Source organism: Phocoena phocoena, chromosome 16, assembly GCF_963924675.1.
Source record: "Phocoena phocoena chromosome 16, mPhoPho1.1, whole genome shotgun sequence".
NCBI lineage: Eukaryota > Metazoa > Chordata > Mammalia > Artiodactyla > Phocoenidae > Phocoena > Phocoena phocoena.
Window position 1 is genome coordinate 13,860,370 of NC_089234.1, and position 20,622 is coordinate 13,880,991.

Below are 20,622 nucleotides of genomic sequence, written 5' to 3' on the forward strand. Positions count from 1 at the left end.
CGTACGTATTTCTCTCAGGTAGAATCCTGCTGGTGGAGTTGCTGAGTCACAGGGTGGGGATGCTCAGCTCAAGCAGAAATGCTAGGGCTGTGAAGGACGAGCACGGGTCAGCCTGGCTGGCCTTGGGCAACGGAGGCTGACGGCCACCCTTCTTGCCCACAGTGGTTTCCGGGACGCACACGTGGTGGTAGGGGGCCTCCTCTGGTCCAGGGCAGGGGAGTAAGTGGCCCTCCAGTGGAAATGTAGGTGGAAAACCTCAGTCAGCAGGTGTGCGCTCTGGGCCTCAGAACGGTGGTGGGCCTGTGCTTCCTGAGTACCTGCTCTGCACCCAGTTCGGGGCTGTCATTTTCTCATAGGTCTTCCCTTGCGGTCTCCACGCAGCCCCGTGAGGGGGAATAGTCGTTAGCCCAGGTTGCAGCTGTGGAGACTGAGGCCCAGGACAGAGTGCTGTCTGTGGCAGAGCTGGTGCGGGTGGAACCAGGTGCCCTCCTCCAGCCCAGCTAACTCTGTGTCCTTGGCCCCGTTCCCCACTCCTGGAAGAGTAGTTCAAGGCTGTGCCTGGTGGGAGGGCAGCCACAAGGGTCGGCTCCCCCCCACGGGAAGGTGAGTGGGGCCTTTTCTCCCTGCAGACCGGTGCACGAGAGGGCCTGGGGGATGGCGGATGGCTTCCCAGATGGCAGAGAACACAGCCCAGCTGGTGCAGGGAGTTGTCTGGCGGCAGTCATGATGGGGCGGCAGTGGTGCGGGCGCTAACGGAGCTGTCTGATTGGTTAAAGCGTTAGATCTGATACGAAGGGCAGAGGAGAGCCACAGCAGGTGCTTGAGGCTGGGAGTAACCTGATGAAATTGGTGGCTATGATGTGATGTGAGCCGGGGGCAGCCGGGAGGGAGGGTGCAAGGCCTCTGGGGAGCTCTCCACGCTGCTCTCTCTGTCTTTGCTCGCGCTCCGCCCTCTGCCTGGGGTTCCCTCCCCATCTTGTCCACTCAGCAAACTTGCCCTTTGAAAGGCCAAACAGCATCACCCTGGGGCTGCCCACCCACCTCAGTGCCCCATGGCACTCACCATGGTGTCTAATAAAGAGTTCATGGGCAAGATAGAATGTTCCGGTGTTCTTAATTACAGTATTTAAATTGAAGTCACTTGCTCTGTAGTGGCCTGAGAACTCATAGTCGGATTCTCATAAATTAAATACGCATGTGATGCATATCCACTAGACAAGACTAATGGAGCCCAGTGGGGAAGGGGCAGAGGAGGGTGTGGGCAGGCACACGGGGGGTGGGGGATGGGACCCTCGTCCGCTCCGCTGACGGACTTCCCAGGAAATGCTGAAGTGATGCCCTGTGGCCCCTGCCTGCTTCCCTGCTACACATTTAGCTTCCGGAAGTCATCTTGTTCACTAATGCAGGCTGTCCCCAGGCTTGTGTCCAAACCTTTGGGACCTTCCCAGACTAGGTGTGTGGAGAGAGAGGGGCAGGGAGACGAGGGGGGGAGTGCGGGCCCATGTGGATGTCCCTGTGACCAGCTGCCACTTTCCCAGCCCGAGGCATTCCCGTGGGCCCCTCCTGGAGGTCACTGCCGGGTGCTCAGACATTCCCGGCTCAGCGGGTGGGGCTGTGCCTGGGGGTGGCAGGCTGGTCACTCTGCATCTGGAGCATTCTGCTCTGAAGCGGCGATGGCCCCTGACTAATTGAGTTGCAGACGGAGCTGTTAAGGAGAACCATGAGACCCGAAGCCCTCGTGTGCACCGTTAGACTTAGCGCAGCGGGCAGGCCTGGGTGCCAGGAGGGACAGGCCCGCGGCGCAGCAGCAATGGAAAGCCGGAGGAACACCGCCCTGGGCTTATGGAGGCCCAGACGGCTTCCTAATCCTGAGGTTGGGCAACTGGCCATCCACAGGTAGCGGCTAGGGGGCAAAGTCCTATTCCTTGGACCTCGGTTCTTGCTTATCTGGGCCCTGCAGGGGCTGGAACCAGGGGTCCTGGGAGGTCACGTGTCCTGAATACTCATGCACGAATATGATACACGCACCAGGGGGTGTGGGCACCCGTGATGCATCTGAATTGTCTGGCATCTGGGGCCGTCTCTGTGGCCTCCTTGTGGGCCCTAAACATAATATGCATTTTATTTCCTGCGGTTCATATGGTTTTGAGGCTTGCCTTCCCCACCTCAGCTCAGGAGATTTGGAAGGACTCGCATTTGCTTTTCTGCGTGGTAGGGATGGGAGATACGGGGATTGCAGGGGATTGGCAGGAGTTTGCGGTCTGTTTGCTCTTACCCTGCTGTAGCGATTCACCCCAAGGGTTTGGTTTGGTTTGGGTTTCATTGTAGTTGACTTGCTTGAAGTTCAGATTAAAAAACGGATCAGAGTTTGGTGGTCAGCATTTGCTCGCTCTGGGACGGGAGCTGGGTCTGGTGTATCGGTGGGGAGGCTCTGCGGGCCTCATCACAGCTGCTTGGCCTTAGGTGGGCCATGGGGTGCTCTGGGGGACCCTCTGGGTCCTGGTGGCTTAGGGTTTTCCCCCTGCTCTGTGGAGTAGCCTGAGGAAGTAAGCACCATTCTCAGGAAAGTACCTTAACATGGTCTTTATATTCTTTTGGCAAAGACTTTGAGCAAATTTGGTCCTGGGGGAATTGTCCACTAGTTTGCTTTGTTTTTATCTCCTGTAACTGCTTGGAAGTTAGATATTCGATTTCAACTCCTTTCAAGAGTAGTTACTCTTGAAATTTTGCCATGTATACTTAATTTAGCAAAGTCTAAAGTTAATCAATATCTTAACCCAGTTTACTTATTACATTTTTGTAAGAAGGTCAATCCATCAGTGAAGGTTTTGATTAAAAAGAGTAAGAACTAGGGAGTTTAAACTCAGTCTTAAAAGTCTCTGAATGGACTTTCTTTCCTTCCAGCTGACATGAAGCCTTCACCTAGTGTGTGGGGAATGGTCTGTGTACAGGTGTCAGGCTGCCTGTGCTGGAGGGCATTTGGTCGCCCCCTTGGAAGCCTCCCTTCAGGCTGCAGTGGATGGGCCATGCTTGACCTCCCCAGGGGCTCTTTTGAGCCCCTTGTGGCATTTCTCTTCTCTTTTCCTTTGTGTTTTGGGAGCAGGAATTTCTCAGGTGGGTTCCTGAGCACCTCCTGGCCTAGGACCCAGGCTCAGGCAGGGGCACTTGCAAATAATTAACAGAAGAACGTTTTCATGCCGATGCAGTTTGCCCTCCTGCTAAGATGAGGCCGTGACTCCTGCTGAGGGCTAGTGTGGCTGCCAGGTCATCAGGCACCTTCTCCTGACATTTATTCCAGAATCCCTTGAAACTACTTATCCCGGGAGAAGCACCGACAAGCCCCCTGTCTGTAGCCCGCTGTCAGGACGCCTGGCCCTTGGGAGTCTCTTGGCCCTTTAGCTCTGGCCAGCCGGCTTCAGAGCATCTAGGGGAAAAGTGAAGACACAGCTGGTGACCTGAGGCACTGACGCCGCTCTGTGCCCACGTTCTTGTGTTGCTAAAGAGCAGGGCGTCTGGGGACAGGCCCGTGCCAGCTGTTGCCCCCGGCCTAGCTGTCGTCGGCAGCCATCCTGGCGGTGGGCTAGGAGACAGTTGTCCTTACAGTGTGGTTTCCTGCAGCTCTTTGATTTTTTTTTTTTCTTGAGATATAATTCACATATCATAAAACACACCATTTTAAAGTCTACAATTCAGTGGTTTTTAATATATTCATGAGGTTGTGCAACCATCCCCACTATCAAATTCCAGCGCATTTTCATCACCCTCAAAAGAAACTCTCATCCATTAGTAGTCCCTCCCTATCCCCCCTCCCTCCAGAGATCTGATTTTTCACTGCTCTTTGCTGCAAGTTTTCCATGGTACAGGCTCAGGCCAGGCTCAGCGCCCCTGGAACCTCAGGGCTGGAATGTGGTGGAGGGAAGGGACTTGGGCATTAGAGACAGGCACTTACCAGCTGTGAGATTTTAGGGAAATGCTTAACCTCTCTCTGCCTTGGTTTTCTCTGCTGTTAAATGGGGCTAATATCTACCTATTTCCTACCTCATTGGGTTGTTTGTAAAGATAAAATGAGACACTGTGAGGAATAATAGCTACACTTGTTAAGACCTTTGCCTGCATTATTCTTATTGAATCCTCATTAATCTCACAAAGTGAGAGTTATCGTCTCTATTTAATACAGAAGGAAAATTGAACCACAAAGAAGCTTAGTAACTTGTTTAAGATCGCACAGCTGTGCATCAGTTTTTAGCTGCAAAGCATGGAAAAACTGACTTCATCTTGTTTCTAGAAAAAGGAAATTAGTTATGACCATGAATGGGAAGTCCAGAGGTCTGGCAGGCTCCAAGGCAGGTATTAGGCAGCTCATGGACCCACTGAAGGATGGATGGAGGTTCTTTCCATGCTGACTGCGTCTTGGGCTGGCGGCAAGATGGCAGCCACAGGTGTTGGCCTCATGGGCTCCCTTGAGAGTCAGGATGTTTCTTTCCCAGGAGCCTCCGGCAGACTTCCCTTCATGTCCCATCAGCCAGAGCTGTGGTCACAAAGCCATTCCCATGTCCATCATTGGAAGGGGAAGGGGCTTGCCATGATTGGTTCAGACTACTCTGGATCTACCCTGGATCTGGGGCAGGGTCACCCCTCCCCCTAGTCATGTAAAATAGGGTTTGGTTAAGAAGGGAGAAATGGATTTGGGGTGGATGCAGCAGTATCCACCAAGATCGATAAATAACTGAGCTGGGATTTGAAACAGCCTCCCCAGGCCCAACACCCCTGTGCTCAACCACAGTGCTGCACAGCTTCTACAGCTCCCGACAGGTAGTGAGTCATGTGCTCAGTGAATCTTGGTCGAATGCCTCAATCCGTACAGCCTGCTTTCCTTCCACTCCTCCTGAGTCCCATCTCCTTTTTTCTGACCCACTGTTGCTCCTCTACAGCTAAGTGATTGCCTGGCCTCAACTTGAACTCCTCTAGTGATGGGGAACTCAGTACCTTTCCAGGCATTTCCTTCCTTTTTTTTGATTATTAAGTGCTATGGCTGCCTTTTATGGTGCTTTTAGATGAATTAGAAAGAGATCTTCTCTGGGTGCAAAAATTGGAAAAAGGTGCTCACTCTAGGTGATATAGCCCTTTAGTTCATGACTTGGAAGGGCACCTTTGGGGTAAGAAAACGGCACCCATACCTAAGGGTGGGTGCAGTCCTGCTTGGGTGATGTCCCTCAAGGCGGTGCCTTTGTGCATTGCTCAAACCGCGCTGCTGTTTTGGGACATTTCTTCCATTAAGACACTCCTCGGAGGGATCTGTAACGTGCACGAGCCTCAGCTCTCAGGCACCGGCAGAGGACGGGAGGTTTGCGCTCCGGTTCTGGCTTGGGGTACAAGCGGGCTAAGGGCAACCCTTCCTGCCTGGAGGTGGCACAGCTTTCTCTCATCAGGAGGGTTCAGCTGAAGGGGGTGAACCAGCTGTCTGTCTCCCCATCCCTTACCTCCTGTTCTGCTTCTCCCTCTCCCCTCCCCAGGGACAGATGATGAGTGTTTGGGAGGGGAAAGATCCCGCTCCGGGGGAGACCAACAGGCTGGAATGCCATTGCCCCTGGCTTTAGTCTCAGTACAGTCAGCGCCAGCTGTGCCGTGGCCTCTGTGGGCTGAGCCATCCCAAGGCTGTGCACGATAGAAATTGGGGAAGTCTAAACCCTGGCCTTCCAGGCGCCCAGGCAGGTGGAATCTTTTCCTTGGTGGGAGAGTGATTCTTCATTTACCCGGTCAGTTCGAAAATGTGCTTCATCGCAGAGGACAGGAAAGCCTGAGTTTATTGCCTGGCGTGGAGGGTCACGTGGCTTCCCAGGGTCTCCGTGGTTACTCTGAAAGTGCCCCTGAGGCGAGCAGGTGGCCTGAGCGGGAAGTCAGGGCCAGACAGTCTCCCTCACCCACGGCAGCAAGGCCCTTGTGTTTCCCATCACTGAGTTTTCCTGAGGGTCCCATTTGCCGAGTTTCTGTCTGGTGAGACTTTTTATCCTTGATTAAGAAGCCCAGAGAAGGGGCTTCCCTGGTGGCGCAGTGGTTGAGAGTCCGCCTGCCGATGCAGGGGACGCGAGTTCGTGCCCCGATTCGAGAAGATCCCACATGCCGTGGAGCTACTGGCCCCGTGAGTCATGGCCGCTGAGCCTGCGCGTCCGGAGCCTGTGCTCCGCAACGGGAGAGGCCACAACAGAGAGAGGCCCGCGTACAGCAAAAAAAAAAAAAAAAAAAAAGAAGCCCAGAGAAGCATAATGTAAAGAAGGGAGCACATGGGTGCTTTCTCTCAACAGCAGTTGGACCGACTTGGTGATGATGATCATGGTGACAATGATAAATGTCATCTGTAATTTATCAGGTGCTCGCCATGCACCAGGTTTTATAGATATTATTTCATTTATTCATGCATTATTTTACAGTGATCTTATGAAATGTATCACCATCATCATGATCCCCTCCCCCCATCTTCCAGGAGGGGTGGGAAAACAGGCTGGAAGAGGCTAAGTAGCTCACCCCAGGGCCTGCCTCTGGGAAGTGGCCGTGCTAGGATTTGAGGCCAGGCTTTCCTGACTCTGAGCCTCTGTGTTATCGTGGCTCCTCCCCACGCTGATACTTGGATTTGAAGGATTATGGCATTTGAGATGGAGAACACTGCGCGGCTTTGGAGCCAAAGGAAGGGTGAGCCATGCAGTCTTCTGAGCCCGGAGGCAGAGACAGCCGCTGGGGCTTGGGGGTGCCCTGTGATTGTGACCCCTGACCTCCCCCGCACGATTTGCCCATCTGTGAAATGGGGATTTAAGTTAACACTGACACCTCTCTCGTAGTTTCATCTTTCAAGAGAAACAATACCTGCGCGGGACCTGGTGTTGGGTACCGTGTGGGGCACAGGCTCAGAGGTGGCGAGCTCCGAACCCAGCCGGGGCGCATCCTAAAAATGTGGGCTTCTTTCTTAACCTTCTAGGCCTTATGTTTCTCACCCATCCAGTGGAAGAATGCCAGTACCTCCAGCCCCTAACAGCAGGCTTTCTCAAGCCACACCTGTAAAGCTCTTAGTGTGGCATGAAATTCGCATTCAGTGTGTGCCGACCACGATAGCTTTCCTAATAGATTTCTGAGTTTGTACATTTCTAACAATTTCAAATTAATAATTTGAGTTTAATAAACTTGCAAAAGAGCCTAAACTAAAAAGAAACATAAATATCTGACCCCATGAAGGAATTCAGCAAATGGTGGGTGAGGGCTGTTACATATTTCGTGTTTTTTTTTTTTTAATGTTTGAACCAATATTTATTGAACAGATACACTAAATAACAATCACATGTAAATAGTTTGCTAATATTGACACAAAGCATGAGCTTTAATGGAAGAACTTGCATTTAGAATAAGACGTTTCTCCCTGGAATGCATAGGCATTTCCAATTGCCTGAATGCCTTCGTTTGTGTTTTCCACAGTTACATCAATGAAATACGTTCCACAACAAATCCATCCCCTTTATTCACAGACTTACTCCTTTTCCTGGATCCTTTTATCCTGGACTGTTACATATTTCTGAGGGTTTACCTCTTTTGCTCATTGCAACACAGTGATTGAGGCCCTGAGAATCCAAATTCCCACTTCATGGAGGGAGAAGATGCGCCGGAGAGAGGTGAGGTAGTTTCTCCAGGCTCACAAGCCGGTGTCCAGACCTCCGCTTTCTCCACCTGCCACGCCATGTTCTCCATCATCAGAAGCCATTTTGCTTTCCTTACTTTCCTTTAAGGACTGCAGCTAAGGAGCCAACTTCAGCTTTGCTCCTGTTCTCAAGCTGCCCCGGTTCTGGGGAGACATGGCCCTCGACCCTGCAGCCCAAGCTGGCTGCCCTGCCTGAGCGTGGAGGATGCTGTGCCTGCAGCCCGGTCCCCTCAGGACACCTCCCTTTCTGGAGGCCTCAGCGTTTGTTCTTTTAGTACAAAGGGTCACAGGGTGACAGCTGACATTGGCACTGCAGCTGGCCATTCTTCAGGGTGGGTGAGGAGATGCCAAGGCCTTCACTGAGGCTTCTCATCCCTTCCACATGGAGTTGGGAGCCCAGCGAGTCTGAACACAGCAAAAGGGTGTATCCTGGTCTTTAGAGAAACCCTGCCTGTCTGCAGGGGCATCTCCCCGTTTCTCAGAACATGGAGGGATCCAGCAGTGGGTGGGGGACAGCCCCCTGCCTCCTCTGAGGCCCTGGGTTTACAGAGGTGGTTTCAAAGTCTAGGAGGGCCTTGTATCTGAGGCTGGGCTGCTGGAGCCCGCCTCAGAGTTAGAGCCACTCAGCTGGTGGTCAGATACCTGCTTTGCTGCCTGCAAGGGGGCTAGGTGGGTTCTGCTGAAACTCAGACTCCTTCAAGGGCTCTCCCAACAGTCCCACCTCCAGAGAAGCCAGCTGAACCTGTACCCCTCACCCACCGGTGACCCAGGTCTGAAACCTTCCCAGGCCTTCAGAGTCCCCGTGTATCGGTTTAAATGAATATATATTCTTACTAGCGTATTCATTCGCTTGACAAATGTCTGGAGCACCTGCCTACCATGGATGGGCCAGGTGCTCTGATTGATACACAGCACGAGAAAACTATCCTCTTGCCCTCCTGACAAGAGGGAGATGGACATGAAACTGGTACATTAAAACACCAACTCTTTTATCATGGAAAGTTCAGAGCATATACAAAAGTAGGGCAAATAATGTATTGAGCCCCGATGAATCAGTCACCAGGTTCAGTCATTATCAATTTGTGGCCAATATCGTTTAATCTCTGTCCCTCCCCTCCCGTATTATTATTATTATTTTTAACATCTTTTTTGGAATATAGTTGCTTTACAATAGTGTGTTAGTTTCTGCTGTCTAACAAAGTGAATCAGCTCTACGTATACATATATCCCCTCCCCGTTGCATCTCCCTCCCACCCTCCCTATCCCACCCGTCTAGGGGGACACAAAGCACCAAGCTGATCTCCCCGTGCTATGCAGCTGCTTCCCACTAGCTGTCTATTTTACATTTGGTAGTGTATATATGTCCATGCCACTCTCTCACTTCATCCCAGTTTACCCTTTCCCTTCCCTGTGTCCTCAAGTCCATTCTCTACGTCAGTGTCTTTATTCCTGTCCTGCCCCTAGGTTCTTCAGAACCATTTTTTTTTTTTAGATTCCACATATATGTGTTAGCATACGGTATTTGTTTTTCTCTTTCTGACTTACTTCACTCTGTAAGACAGACTCCAGCTCCATCCACCTCACTACAAATAACCCAATTTCGTTTCTTTTTATGGCTGAGTAATATTCCATTGTATATATGAGCCACATCTTCTTTATCCGTTCATCTATCAATGGACACTTAGGTTGCTTCCATGTCCTGGCTATTGTAAATAGTGCTGCAGTGAACACTGTGGTACATGACTCTTTTTGAATTATGGTTTTCTCAGGGTATATGCCCGGTAGCGGGATTGCTGAGTCATATGGTAGTTCTATTTTTAGTTTTTTAAGGAACCTCCATACCCTTCTCTATAGTGGCTGTATCCCTAACACCGTACACAAAAATAAACTCAAAATGGATTAAAGACCTAAATGTAAGGCCAGACACTATAAAACTCTTAGAGGAAAACACAGGCAGAACGCTCTATGACATAAATCACAGCAAGATCCTTTTTGACCCACCTCCTAGAGAAATGGAAATAAAAACAAAAATAAACAAATGGGACCTAATGAAACTTAAAAGCTTTTGCACAGCAAAGGAAACTATAAACGAGACGAAAAGACCACCCTCAGAATGGGAGAAAATATTTGCAAATGAAGCAATGACAAAGGATTAATATCCCATATTATTTTGATGAAAATCCCAGATATCCTGTTGTTTCATCTGATAATATTTCAGAATGTATCTCTGAAGGATAACAACTCTTAAAAGTTACATAATTACACCACTAACAATAATTTCTTCGTATTATCAATATCTGGTCAGTGTTTACATTTCCAGTTGTCTCATAAATGGCATAATTTTTTTTGTTCATTTGAATCATGGTCCAATAAAGATCCAAGTGTTGCAATGACTGTAGTTACTTTGTATTTTACATGTCTTTTTAAGGTATAGCCTTTGTCTGGGGCTGACCCAGATGGCCTGGTAACTCATTAGAAATGCAGATAATCAGCATTCCCAGACCTACTGGAGTAGAAACTTTGGAGGTGGGGTCAGCACATCTGTTTTAATAAGCGCTCCAAGGTGATTCCTGATGCACATCAAAGTTCGAGAGACCCTTTAATCTATAGTTTCCCCTCCTTCTTTCCCCTGTATTTTCCTTGTAATTTCTTTCTTTCTTTTTTTTTTTTTTTTTTTTTTGCGGTACGCGGGCCTCTCACCGCTGTGGCCTCTCCCGGTGTGGAAAACAGGCTGCGGACGCATAGGTTCAGCGGCCATGGCTCACAGGCCCAGCCGCTCCGCGGCATGTGGGATCTTCCCGGACCGGGGCACGAACCCGTGTCCCCTGCATCGGCAGGCGGACTCTCAACCACTGCGCCACCAGGGAAGCCCTGTAATTTATTTCTTGATGAAACCTGGCTGCTGTCCTTAGCATTTCCGCAAGTCTGGGTTTTGCCAGTCAGTCCCCAGACGCTAATGAAGAAGTTCCTCTCTCCTCTGTACCGAGAGAGTAGAGAAGGCTTTTCTCCCTTAAACAGAGGGGACTGACTTTTGGAGGTGGAGTTCCCCGGAGGAGGGGGTGGAAGTGGGGTGCACTCCAGGCAGGGGAACAGTGTGTGCAGGGGTCTGGAGGCTGGACTGAGCACAGATGTTCCAGGGCCTGTGAAAGGATTGGGTGGAGCCAGGGATGGGGGCGATGGAGAGAGATGAGGCTGCAGAGGGAGGCGGGGTGGATTTTTAAAGGCCTGCATGCTAGCTGTGTGCTAGGTTTATCCTGTGGGGGATGGGAATAGAAGGCCCTGGCCTGGTCGAGTAACGTGAGCAGACCTCAGTTTTGACCGGATGGCTCTGACTGTGGAGGAGCGTGACTTGGATGGGGAGACTCAGAGCGGGGAGACTAAGAGGCTGTGTGGGAGCCCTGGTAAAGGTCAGCAGGGTCTGGACCAAGGTTGTGGTGGTGAGGCTGCAAGGGGTGATTGTGAGAGATGCTAAGAAGTAGGAATGACAGGGCTTGGGAGTGCAATGAGAGGGGAGGGAGAAGCCTAGGAAATCTCCCTTCTGGGAGCTATGGTGGTTGCACCAACCAAAAGGGACATTTGAGGAGAGAGGCAGGTCTGGGGGTGATTTGAGAGCTGATCCCACGTTGTTGGAGGTAACTCAGGAAATGTGTTACTAATATCCTGACTCGGGGGTTGATGCCTCAGTTGGGAAAGACCTCAGTGGCCCTCCAAGTCTATGGATAGTCACTGAGTCCACTTTTGGGCACACGTTAGGAACATCCGCCCACCCATCCACCCATCCATCCACCCATCCACCCATCTGTCCATCCATCTACCCACCCAACCAGCTATCCATCCATCCACCCACCCAACCAGCTATCCATCCATCCACCCATCCATCCATCCATCCATCCATCCATGCATCCATCCATCCATCCATCCATCCATCCATGCATCCATCTACCCACCCATCCATCCATCCATCCATCCACCCACCCACCCATCCATCCATCCATCTACCCACCCAACCAGCTGTCCATCCATTCACCCATCCATCCATCTATCTACCCACCCAACCACCTTTCCGTCCATCCACCCATCCATCCATCCATCTACCCACCCAACCACCTATCCATCCATCCATCCACCCTACATTTACTGAGTGCCTGTGACAAATCAGGAGCTGAGGAATCAAAGATGGAATAAGGCATGGCCTTGCCCAGATGAGCCCAGAGTCTGTGAAAGAGAAGTTGGGTGGACAGAAGTATCTGTGTATGGGGTGATCTGGTGGAGCCCCTTCAAATGCTGGGTCCCAGTGGGCAGAGGCTGTGTGGTTCCTGAATATAATTCATGAAAATTAGTAGGAAGACCTGTTGGTCTAGAAAGCATTTCCTCACCTCCCCCAGCAGCTGCCTGAACACGCGTGTTCCTGTGAACCTATGGTTAAGAGAGAAATTGTGAACTGCCACCGCACGTGGACTGAGCTAGCAGGAACTTGGGGATCTCACTGTCTCCGGGGAAACTCCGATGCCCCAGTTCTCTCTCACTGGGGTACCTTATCTCCTAATCCATTTAGTGATGGGGACGGTAACTGGAAGTTGCCGTCCAGTGTCAGGATGGGCCTGACGCAGCCCCCTGTGCGTGATGCTGTGGTTTCTGCCACAATAAATGCTCATTTCCATAATTGTTATTTAGCATTTGGAGAGCAGCTATTTTACACTCAGTGTTCTTTGAAGTCAGGAGGTTCTCTCAGTTCACACCAATAAAATTTCCATTTACTTTGGACATCAACCATGCTGATAGAAAAAAAACCCCATAAATTATTTACCGAAATGGAAGTTCAGTTTACGGTAATAATGCATTAGTTCAGCTAGCCATGCAGCCTGTTATAGGGTAATAAGAATTTAAAATTTTCCTTCTTAAAAGATATTTGCCAGTAACCTACACATGACCTTGAGCTGATCAATTTTCAAAGATGACACTACAGGGAGGGCATATAAGGAGAGAGAAAGGGAGAGCTTTTTTCAAATGGCCTGATTTTAGGCAACTGTCAGCAAATAACCTATTATCTCATGGCTAGCGGGAGAAAAGAAATGAACATATGTACTGCATTTTAAAAATCATAAGGACCAGACCTTAAAAATCCTTTTGGAATTGAGCATTTGTTTGCTAGAACATAAATCTGAAAGCTAGCAAGGAGGCCTATTTGAAAAAGCTGGGGAGTCTCCATTGTTTGAGACCACCTGTCATTTCACATGAGCCTGGAGCCTTGTAAAATAAAGTCAGCCCAATGGTTCCGTCTTCATCTTTTAAAATGTTGTATTTATGGAGCAGGATCGAGTTGATATATATCTCAGAAAGTCCACGATTCTGCTCACGGCTCTTTGCTGACTAATGTCTCCAGCAGAGGAGAGCAGCGAGCAAGTTCATGAATTATGGCTGTCTCTGAGGCTCTCTTATTAAAACTACTTTTTATTTTAGGAGTGTCTGCTTTGATTAAAGCCATGAGAGCCAGGAGCAAATGAGAATGTGTCTGGATTTTACAAGTCTCACGTTTTATAGCAGGAACCCTGATGAAGCCTGTATTTTAATTATTACACTGTTAAGACAAGTGATGAGTGTTAACCTCACAAGTTCAACTAGTTTCTCCTCTGCTGTCTGCTTTGGGGTCTAAAAAATCCTGTGGCAGGAGACTTGTTGGTTGAATCCTATTTTTACTTGTTCATATCCTCTACTTGGCTGCATAAATATTTTCATTTATTTATATATCCCTCTTTGCTGCAAAAATTATTTTGTAAATGACTTGGTTGAAGAATATTTTGCGGGCTGAGTCCCAGGTTAAGAGTGAACCTAGGAACACCTGTATCTATTTTTATATTTACTAAACTAAAAAAGATTATATACTTATATACAGTAAAGATTACTTACTTATATACAGTAAGTATATAAGACATAAGTAATGGTAAATCATCTAAAACTAATGACAAAGAAGACCTGAAGATTATTTTCTATTGGTTTTCTAGGAAGCTTCCGGTCTCTTCCTCCTCGGCTTGATTCTGTGGCTGGTAGTTTGCATTCTTGAAACGCTCCTCGTTTTTCTGATTCTGTGATGTGAAATCATCAAATCCCTCTGTGTTACTGCATTTCAGAGTAACTTAGTGCTTGAAATGGGAAGGTGCTTTGAGTGTCTGTTTAATCTTGTGGGAACGGCGGAGTAGGTATTTCTTAAAGCTCCCTGATCCCTGGGCTCTGCCCTTGACTACACTTCTGGTAGAGCATTTTCCTTTAATCTCTTTCACCAGTCTTCTCTCCTTACCTCCGCAGGTGAGTATCACTTTTCTTTTCATCAGCTTCCTTTCTCTCTTCCAAGCCTGGACTCTAAAAATCTCTCTTCTTCTTGGGCTTTTAGCTTTGCCTTTCTCTTCTGCTCCTCATGGGCCCGGTACACTCTGTGTACTGAACTGGAATATCACGTAGGCGGGAGCAGTCATGGGGCAGATGTTATTATATTGGCTTTACAGAGAAACTTAAACAGGGTCCCAGTGAATGACAGTTGGTGTTTCTTACTGTGGATAATGGCCTAGGTTTAATTGGTAGCCAGGACACACAGCATGTACCTTGTACATATAGACATTCCATGTATCTACTCTCTCCTCTTGTCTGTTAGCTTAGATCTGTCAATTATCCGTAGACCAATAGATAATATTCTATTGACCCTGTTGTGTTTATTCTTTTTTTTTTTTTTTTTTTTTTTTTTTTTTTTTTTTTTTTTTTATGCGTTACGCGGGCCTCTCACTGTTGTGGCCTCTCCCGTTGCGGAGGACAGGCTCCGGACGCGCAGGCTCAGCGGCCATGGCTCACGGGCCCAGCCACTCCGCGGCATGTGGGATCTTCCCAGCCCGGGGCACGAACCCGTGTCCCCTGCATCGGCAGGCGGACTCTCAACCACTGCGCCACCAGGGAAGCCCCCCTGTTGTGTTTATTCTTAATCACTTACCTATTGAATGAAAGCTCTCAGGATTGGTTGGGATTATTAGCACACCAGAAACTTCTCACATCCCGCAGGGGCTAAAGTAGGCTTTTCCATATTCTTTTCCCTAAAAATTTTTGAGCACCTTTTTGACATCTTAAATAGTTAAATAAAGAAATATTAGCTTGATAACAAAGTTATCACTACAGGCTCTTTATATTTCTGTGGAGGGTCAGTGCACATTAACTGGTGAATTACCTTTGATTTGGGATCTATAGAGCTATAGATGTGAGTGTGCGTGATATGCAAATGTCTATAAAAATGTCACTCCTCCATACCTTCTGTGCAAATCAGTTTTAAGTCATCGCACAATGTAGCTGCATTTTAATTTCTAATGGAGAAAATCCATGAAGTTCAATTGCCTCTAGGCCTGGCTGGGTGATCAGCAAGTCCAATGATTTATTTCGTACTGAACCAGAGGCAGGGTGGGAGGGAGGTACAGGGAGAACCAAAAAACATCCTTGGTTCTTATCTTCAAATTCCCTGGAGTCCTCTGGGGGCCCAAGGCATGCGTTCAGTGTGTGACCCAACACATGCTGTTTTACAAGTCAGTAGGACGTGCTCTGAGAAGGGCTGAGTGATGGGATAATTAGAACCAAGCAGACAGTGGGGTGGATGGTTTGTCTGCAGATAAATAGCTTGTTTGCTAATTGCCAGCACCAGATTTTCTGGGCAATTAGACATTCGGTGTCTTCCAAAACCTTCTGTGCAAACGTGGACACACGGCTGCAGGCCTTGCAGGTAGCGGGTGGAGAGAGGGTGGCTCACGGGCCTCGCCGCTCCGCGGCATGTGGGATCTTCCCAGACCGGGGCACGAACCCGTGTCCCCTGCATCGGCAGGCAGACTCTCAACCACTGCGCCACCAGGGAAGCCCCGAGCAAGTTTTTTTTAATAAAATTTTTTTATTGTGGTAAAGTATATATAACATAAAATTTGCCATTTTAACCATTTTTAAGTGTGCAAATCAGTGGCATTAATTACATTCACAATGTTGTGTAACCGTCACTACTTTTTCCAAAATTTGTCATCACCCCACATGGAAGTTCTGTACTGCCCATTCCCCCCTCTAGCCCCTGGCTACTTCTAATCTACTGTCTGTCTCTATGAATGTGCCTGTTCTAAACATTATATGGTATTTGTCCTTTTGTGTCCAGCTTATTTCACTTAGCATAATGTTTTCTAGGTTCATCCATGGTGTATCATGTGTAAGACTTTCATTCCTTTTTACAGCTGAATAATATTCCATTGGATGGATATACCACATTTTGTTTATCCATTTGTCTGTTGATGGATACTTGGGTTGTTTTCACTTTTTGGTTTTTGTGAATAATGCTGCAGTGAACACGCACGTACAAGCGTCCCTGTTTTCAATTCTTTCGGGTAGATACTGAGGAGTGGAATTCCTAGGAGTGGAATTGAGTCTATGGTAAGTCTATATTTGACTTTTTGAGGAACTACCAAGCTGTTTATCACAGCAGCCGTATCATTTTGCATTCCCACAGGATATATACAGGGGGTCCAGTATCTCCACATCCTTGCCACCATTTGTTATTTCCTTTTTTTCTTTTCAATTAGAGCCATCCTAGTGGGTGTGAAGCGGTATCTCACTGTGGTTTTGATTTCCCTAATGACTGATGAGTTAAGCATCTTTCGCGTGCTTATCGACCATTAGCGTATGCCCTTTGGAGAAACGTCTGTTTAAGTCCTTTGCCCCACAGGTTGATTTGTGGCCTCTGTACTTACTTGCTTCTGAACCTTTCTCCCAGAGGTTGGAACTGAGCCTTATCAGGAGGAGAGGGAGCATACGCCTGCAGATTGGGAAGGTGCTGTGCAGATTTGAAGCTTCGTATTCACTCTTTCGTGATTCATTTTATTCCCTCGACCCATTTGGCGCCCACCGTAATGATGCTGTTTGAGTTCTCACTAAGCAGGAAAAAAAAATCAGTAAGCGCGTGGGATTAACCAAAGTGATTTGGCAAGCAGAGGCAGATGGAGCCACTCCTAGTGCTTCCCTAGAAGCAGTCAGGTCTTTCTCAGATACCTCATACCCTATGGGTTTCCTTGACTAACAGGTGTTGTTGTAGCACATTACCCGTTTTTTTCCCCATCAGGTATTAGTCTATATACTGAATGGAGCAGTATTTGCAGAACGTACTGGATGGTACCTGGGATTTGTTGGTGCCCAGGGTCTGGCCATCACCTCTGCAGGGGGAGCCTGCAGTGCTTTTTCCGCTGTCCTGCAGGCCCTGCCGGTCCTGGGCAGCGGGCAGGGAGAGTGGGTGGAGCTTCCAGCACTGACCGGGGACAGGGCGAATTCTCCTTGGGTGCTCAGACCTGGGGGAGAGCCACGGGGCTCTGGCAAGGTTTCAGAACAAATGTCTGTGCCTGAGTAATTGCAAGAGCAGTAGGGGAATCGACAAAATGCTATTCATGCTGCCTGGCTGTTGGCTCTTCTCTGATTTGACCTCGTGTCTGTTGCAGGGCCCCGACTGGGGGACCCAGGAATGCTAATCTATCTGTCTTTCTGCTCTGGGTTTTTGTTTGTTTGTTTGTTTTTTATTGAATGTCAAAACCCTTCAGCATCACTGAAGAGAGATGAGTTCCCCTTGTTCTGGCAGGGCCTCATGCCAGAGGGAGGGAGGAGGTGATGCATCCACAAAGCAAGGAAATTATTTCTGGAAGTCGCACTCCTGTCCTCTATTCTTACGATTAGGGTTGTTAATCTTTGGGGTGGGGTCCCATACTCCTTTGGGAACCTGACAGCTGTGGATGCCCTTCCAAGAAAATGCGTGAAAAATTTGCACATCATCTCAGGGGGCTACAGGCTCCTCTGGTCCATACTGGTGCCTGGGCTAAGGACCAGCTCTGCAGAGGGCATGAGCCAGGTGCCAAGGCGATCTGGGGACTGGGCAGCCTCTCTGCTAAGTGGGAGTTGGTTGGCACATAGGGAGAGTCCTGGTGGTCACTGTGAGAAAAGGAGCATCTCATTTGGTCAAGTTTTAAATATCAAATACGGGGGTGGACAGATCAGACACCCTACCTTTCTGGCTGGAGTTCAGCCTCGCCCCACGTTAGCTGGCTTTCCAGGGGCAACAGCCCCTGCAGGAGCAAAGCCACCCAGCTCGCATTGCTGCTCTCCGGCTCAGTCCACACCACCTCTAAGGAGTGCACTTGTCTTTCCTTTCAGAAATGGCCCCTACATCTGCATATTCATCTCCAGCCCGGAGTCTGGGGGACACAGGAATAACACCTCTGTCCCCTTCCCACACTGTGGTAAGAAATGTGTGTGTATGGGGAGGGGGGTACGTGTGCTGATTACTTTGCTTTCAGAGGCGCCTCTCACGTGATGGGCTTCTGAGCGGCTTCTCACGTTCATGGGTGGAGATTAAGTTGTCCTAGTACCAGCCACGTGAGCCTTACCGAGCCCCTTCGCCACTGTGGGTCAGCAAAGGCTTTCCGTGGTGTGGCTGGTGCTTCTGGAGCCATTGGCCTGGGTGTGGGTAACATGAGCAGGCAGGGTGGGAGCAGCTCTTTAAAGATTCAGGGCTCAGAGACTGCGAGGCATCCTCTTGGGAGGAAGCAGCCACTTTGGGCTGGCGGGTGAGTCAGTGAAATGCAGTGGCTTTTCCACTGTAGTTAACCGCCGTGACCAAAAGCTGTGGCTGTAATTGCTTCTGCACCAGCTTGCCCGAGAGAGAGGACCTGGGCAGCGCGGGGGGCTGGAGGCTGGGCATTTGCTCCCACCCTGCCCCTCACTGCAAAGGTGGATACTGTGGGGCAGCCGTTCCAGGGATTTACATGTAGCCAACCAGAGAGAGGTACCCGGAGGAAAGGGCGGCTTTGTACAAGCTGCTCAGAGCCTCAAAGCAGACCCTGCTGAGAAGAACTTCAGAGCCATCGCTAGGTAGGGACGCCAGCTTGTCTTGGTTTTCCTGGAACCATCCTGGTTTCCACACAAAGTCCTGTATCCTGGAACTCCCTCAGGCTTGGGAAAACTGAGAGGCTTGGTCACCTAACAGCTGGGTCCTGTGGTTTTCAAACTCTGTACCCTGAGGGTTCCCTGTAAAAGCTTCAGGATAAGCTGAACGGGATGGGGGGGCAGTGTGATGAAAGGCCAGACATGTGGGGTTCTCACCCCCTGCTCTAACCAATACTCTTCAAATCCAAAAATTATTGGTATAATTTGAAGTTCTGTGGATGTTAAAAAAAAAAAAGTCTACATTTGCTTAAAGGATTTTTTGGAAGTCTGTAATGGCCTGACCAACTCACTTGACAGATGAGGAAAGGCTTGGGGCCCCAAGGGGACAGGACTCAGCAGGGTCATATGATGGCTATGGCAGGACTGGGCAGGGTCCCTGGTATGCTGAGCCCCACATCCATGCGCGACACGCCCGGGCAGGTGGAGGGGTCACCTGGCAGGTGCACAGGGCACAGCTGAGCAGGGTCTGGAGATCTGTGCAGGGACTGGGGGAGGGCAATGGGGGGCAGAGGAGGGTGTCACTCAGGGAACCACTGGGGTTCCAGCCCAGATGGAAGAGTTTCCCTAATTAGCCACGTTTGTGCACAGTTGATAAAGGGAGTATTGGGCAAGTGTAGGCAGGGGCCCTCCCCAGTGGCCTGGCCCTTGTTCAGGAGACACCTCCATTTCTCCCTGAGTCGGTCGGGTAGGGGCTGAGAAAGCCTGCCCTCTCCCCAGGGCTCACCACATGGCAGCCTTGAACCAGAATGTGCAATATGCTTCTGTCTACAGTGGGCACACAGCAGGGCAGGGTGGAACCCTTCTGAAAGCCTGGCTTGACTGCCCCACCCACTCCCTGTACCCCGCTCGGTTATCTGCAGAACGATGCCGACCCAGACGTCTCTGAGCAGCAGACGTTTCTCGTGGTGGTGGCTGTCGACTTTGGGACCACATCCAGCGGCTACGCCTACAGCTTCACCAAGGAGCCAGAATGCATCCATGTGATGAGGTGAGTGCTGTGGGCAGGGACGGGCAGGTGCTGGTGCCGGTCGCTGTAACTATGGAGACTTGGGGGAGGTCCTTGGGGGAGGGGAGAGGGATTAGCACAGTGAGCAGGTGAATGGTACGTAGTCAGCAGGTCCTGGATTCTGGCCCCGCTTGGCCCAAACTCACCGTGCCACTTGGGGCAAGCCACTTCTGATCTCCGGGCTCCAGGTTCCTGGTCTGTCAGTGTGTTGCTTTAATTCTGACTTGGTTTGGGGAAGGACCTGGACAGTATGTTTAAAACCAGGTGATTCCAGCGTACAGCCTGGGCAAGAGGTGCTGACTTTTAAGGTGCTGGTGATGGAGGAGATCCAGGCCTCCACTCACCACTGTGTGACCTCAGGCAATTGTTGACCCTTCTAAAGCTCTGTTTCCTCATCTGTGAAATGGGGATAATAGCAGTACCTGCTTGACAGAGTGTGTGTGCAAATGTAACGAGATTTCCCATCAAGCACTTAGCAGGTAGTAAGCAGGGAAGGTGCTGGCTCTTTCAAGTGAAGTCATGAGATGACGGTAATCAGAAGTGGGAAGCACCTGAGGAAAAGCAGAGTGGGGTGAATTTCAGCCAACTTCACCCTGAAGCTGCCCTGGGTCTCCTGGGCCACTCCCCGCCCCCCGCCCCCCCACTCATGCACACGGCAGCCCTGGCGTCTACCCCATCCACGTGTGATCAGCTGTCTGAGAGGACCCTGGTCTATCCTGGCACCAGTGCCTGCTCCCCCAGACTGGCTCACGCCTTCTTGCAGTCTGTGGCCACTCAAAGCTTTGTGAGCTAGGGATTTATCACCCTGATTTTCCAAATCCAAGGATGGCTCTGAAGATACATTGTGATGGGCTTTGCAATTCCTTCAGCTGGTCATTGTGGAATTTAGTTATCACTCCCAGAATAAGGTCTTACGCATTTTCTATAGAGAGTGCTGTTTAAAACA

General features: G+C 49.7%; 1 protein-coding gene across 1 annotated transcript in view; it reads left to right on the forward strand.

The window, feature by feature from the left end:
* Positions 1-20,622, forward strand: part of HSPA12A (heat shock protein family A (Hsp70) member 12A) — a 144,879-nt gene that overhangs the window by 97,398 nt on the left and 26,859 nt on the right. The window contains exons 2-3 of the mRNA XM_065894350.1: positions 17,879-17,964; positions 19,531-19,658. Of these exons, the coding sequence (XP_065750422.1) occupies positions 17,879-17,964; positions 19,531-19,658 (214 nt within the window). The remainder of the gene's footprint in view (positions 1-17,878; positions 17,965-19,530; positions 19,659-20,622) is intronic.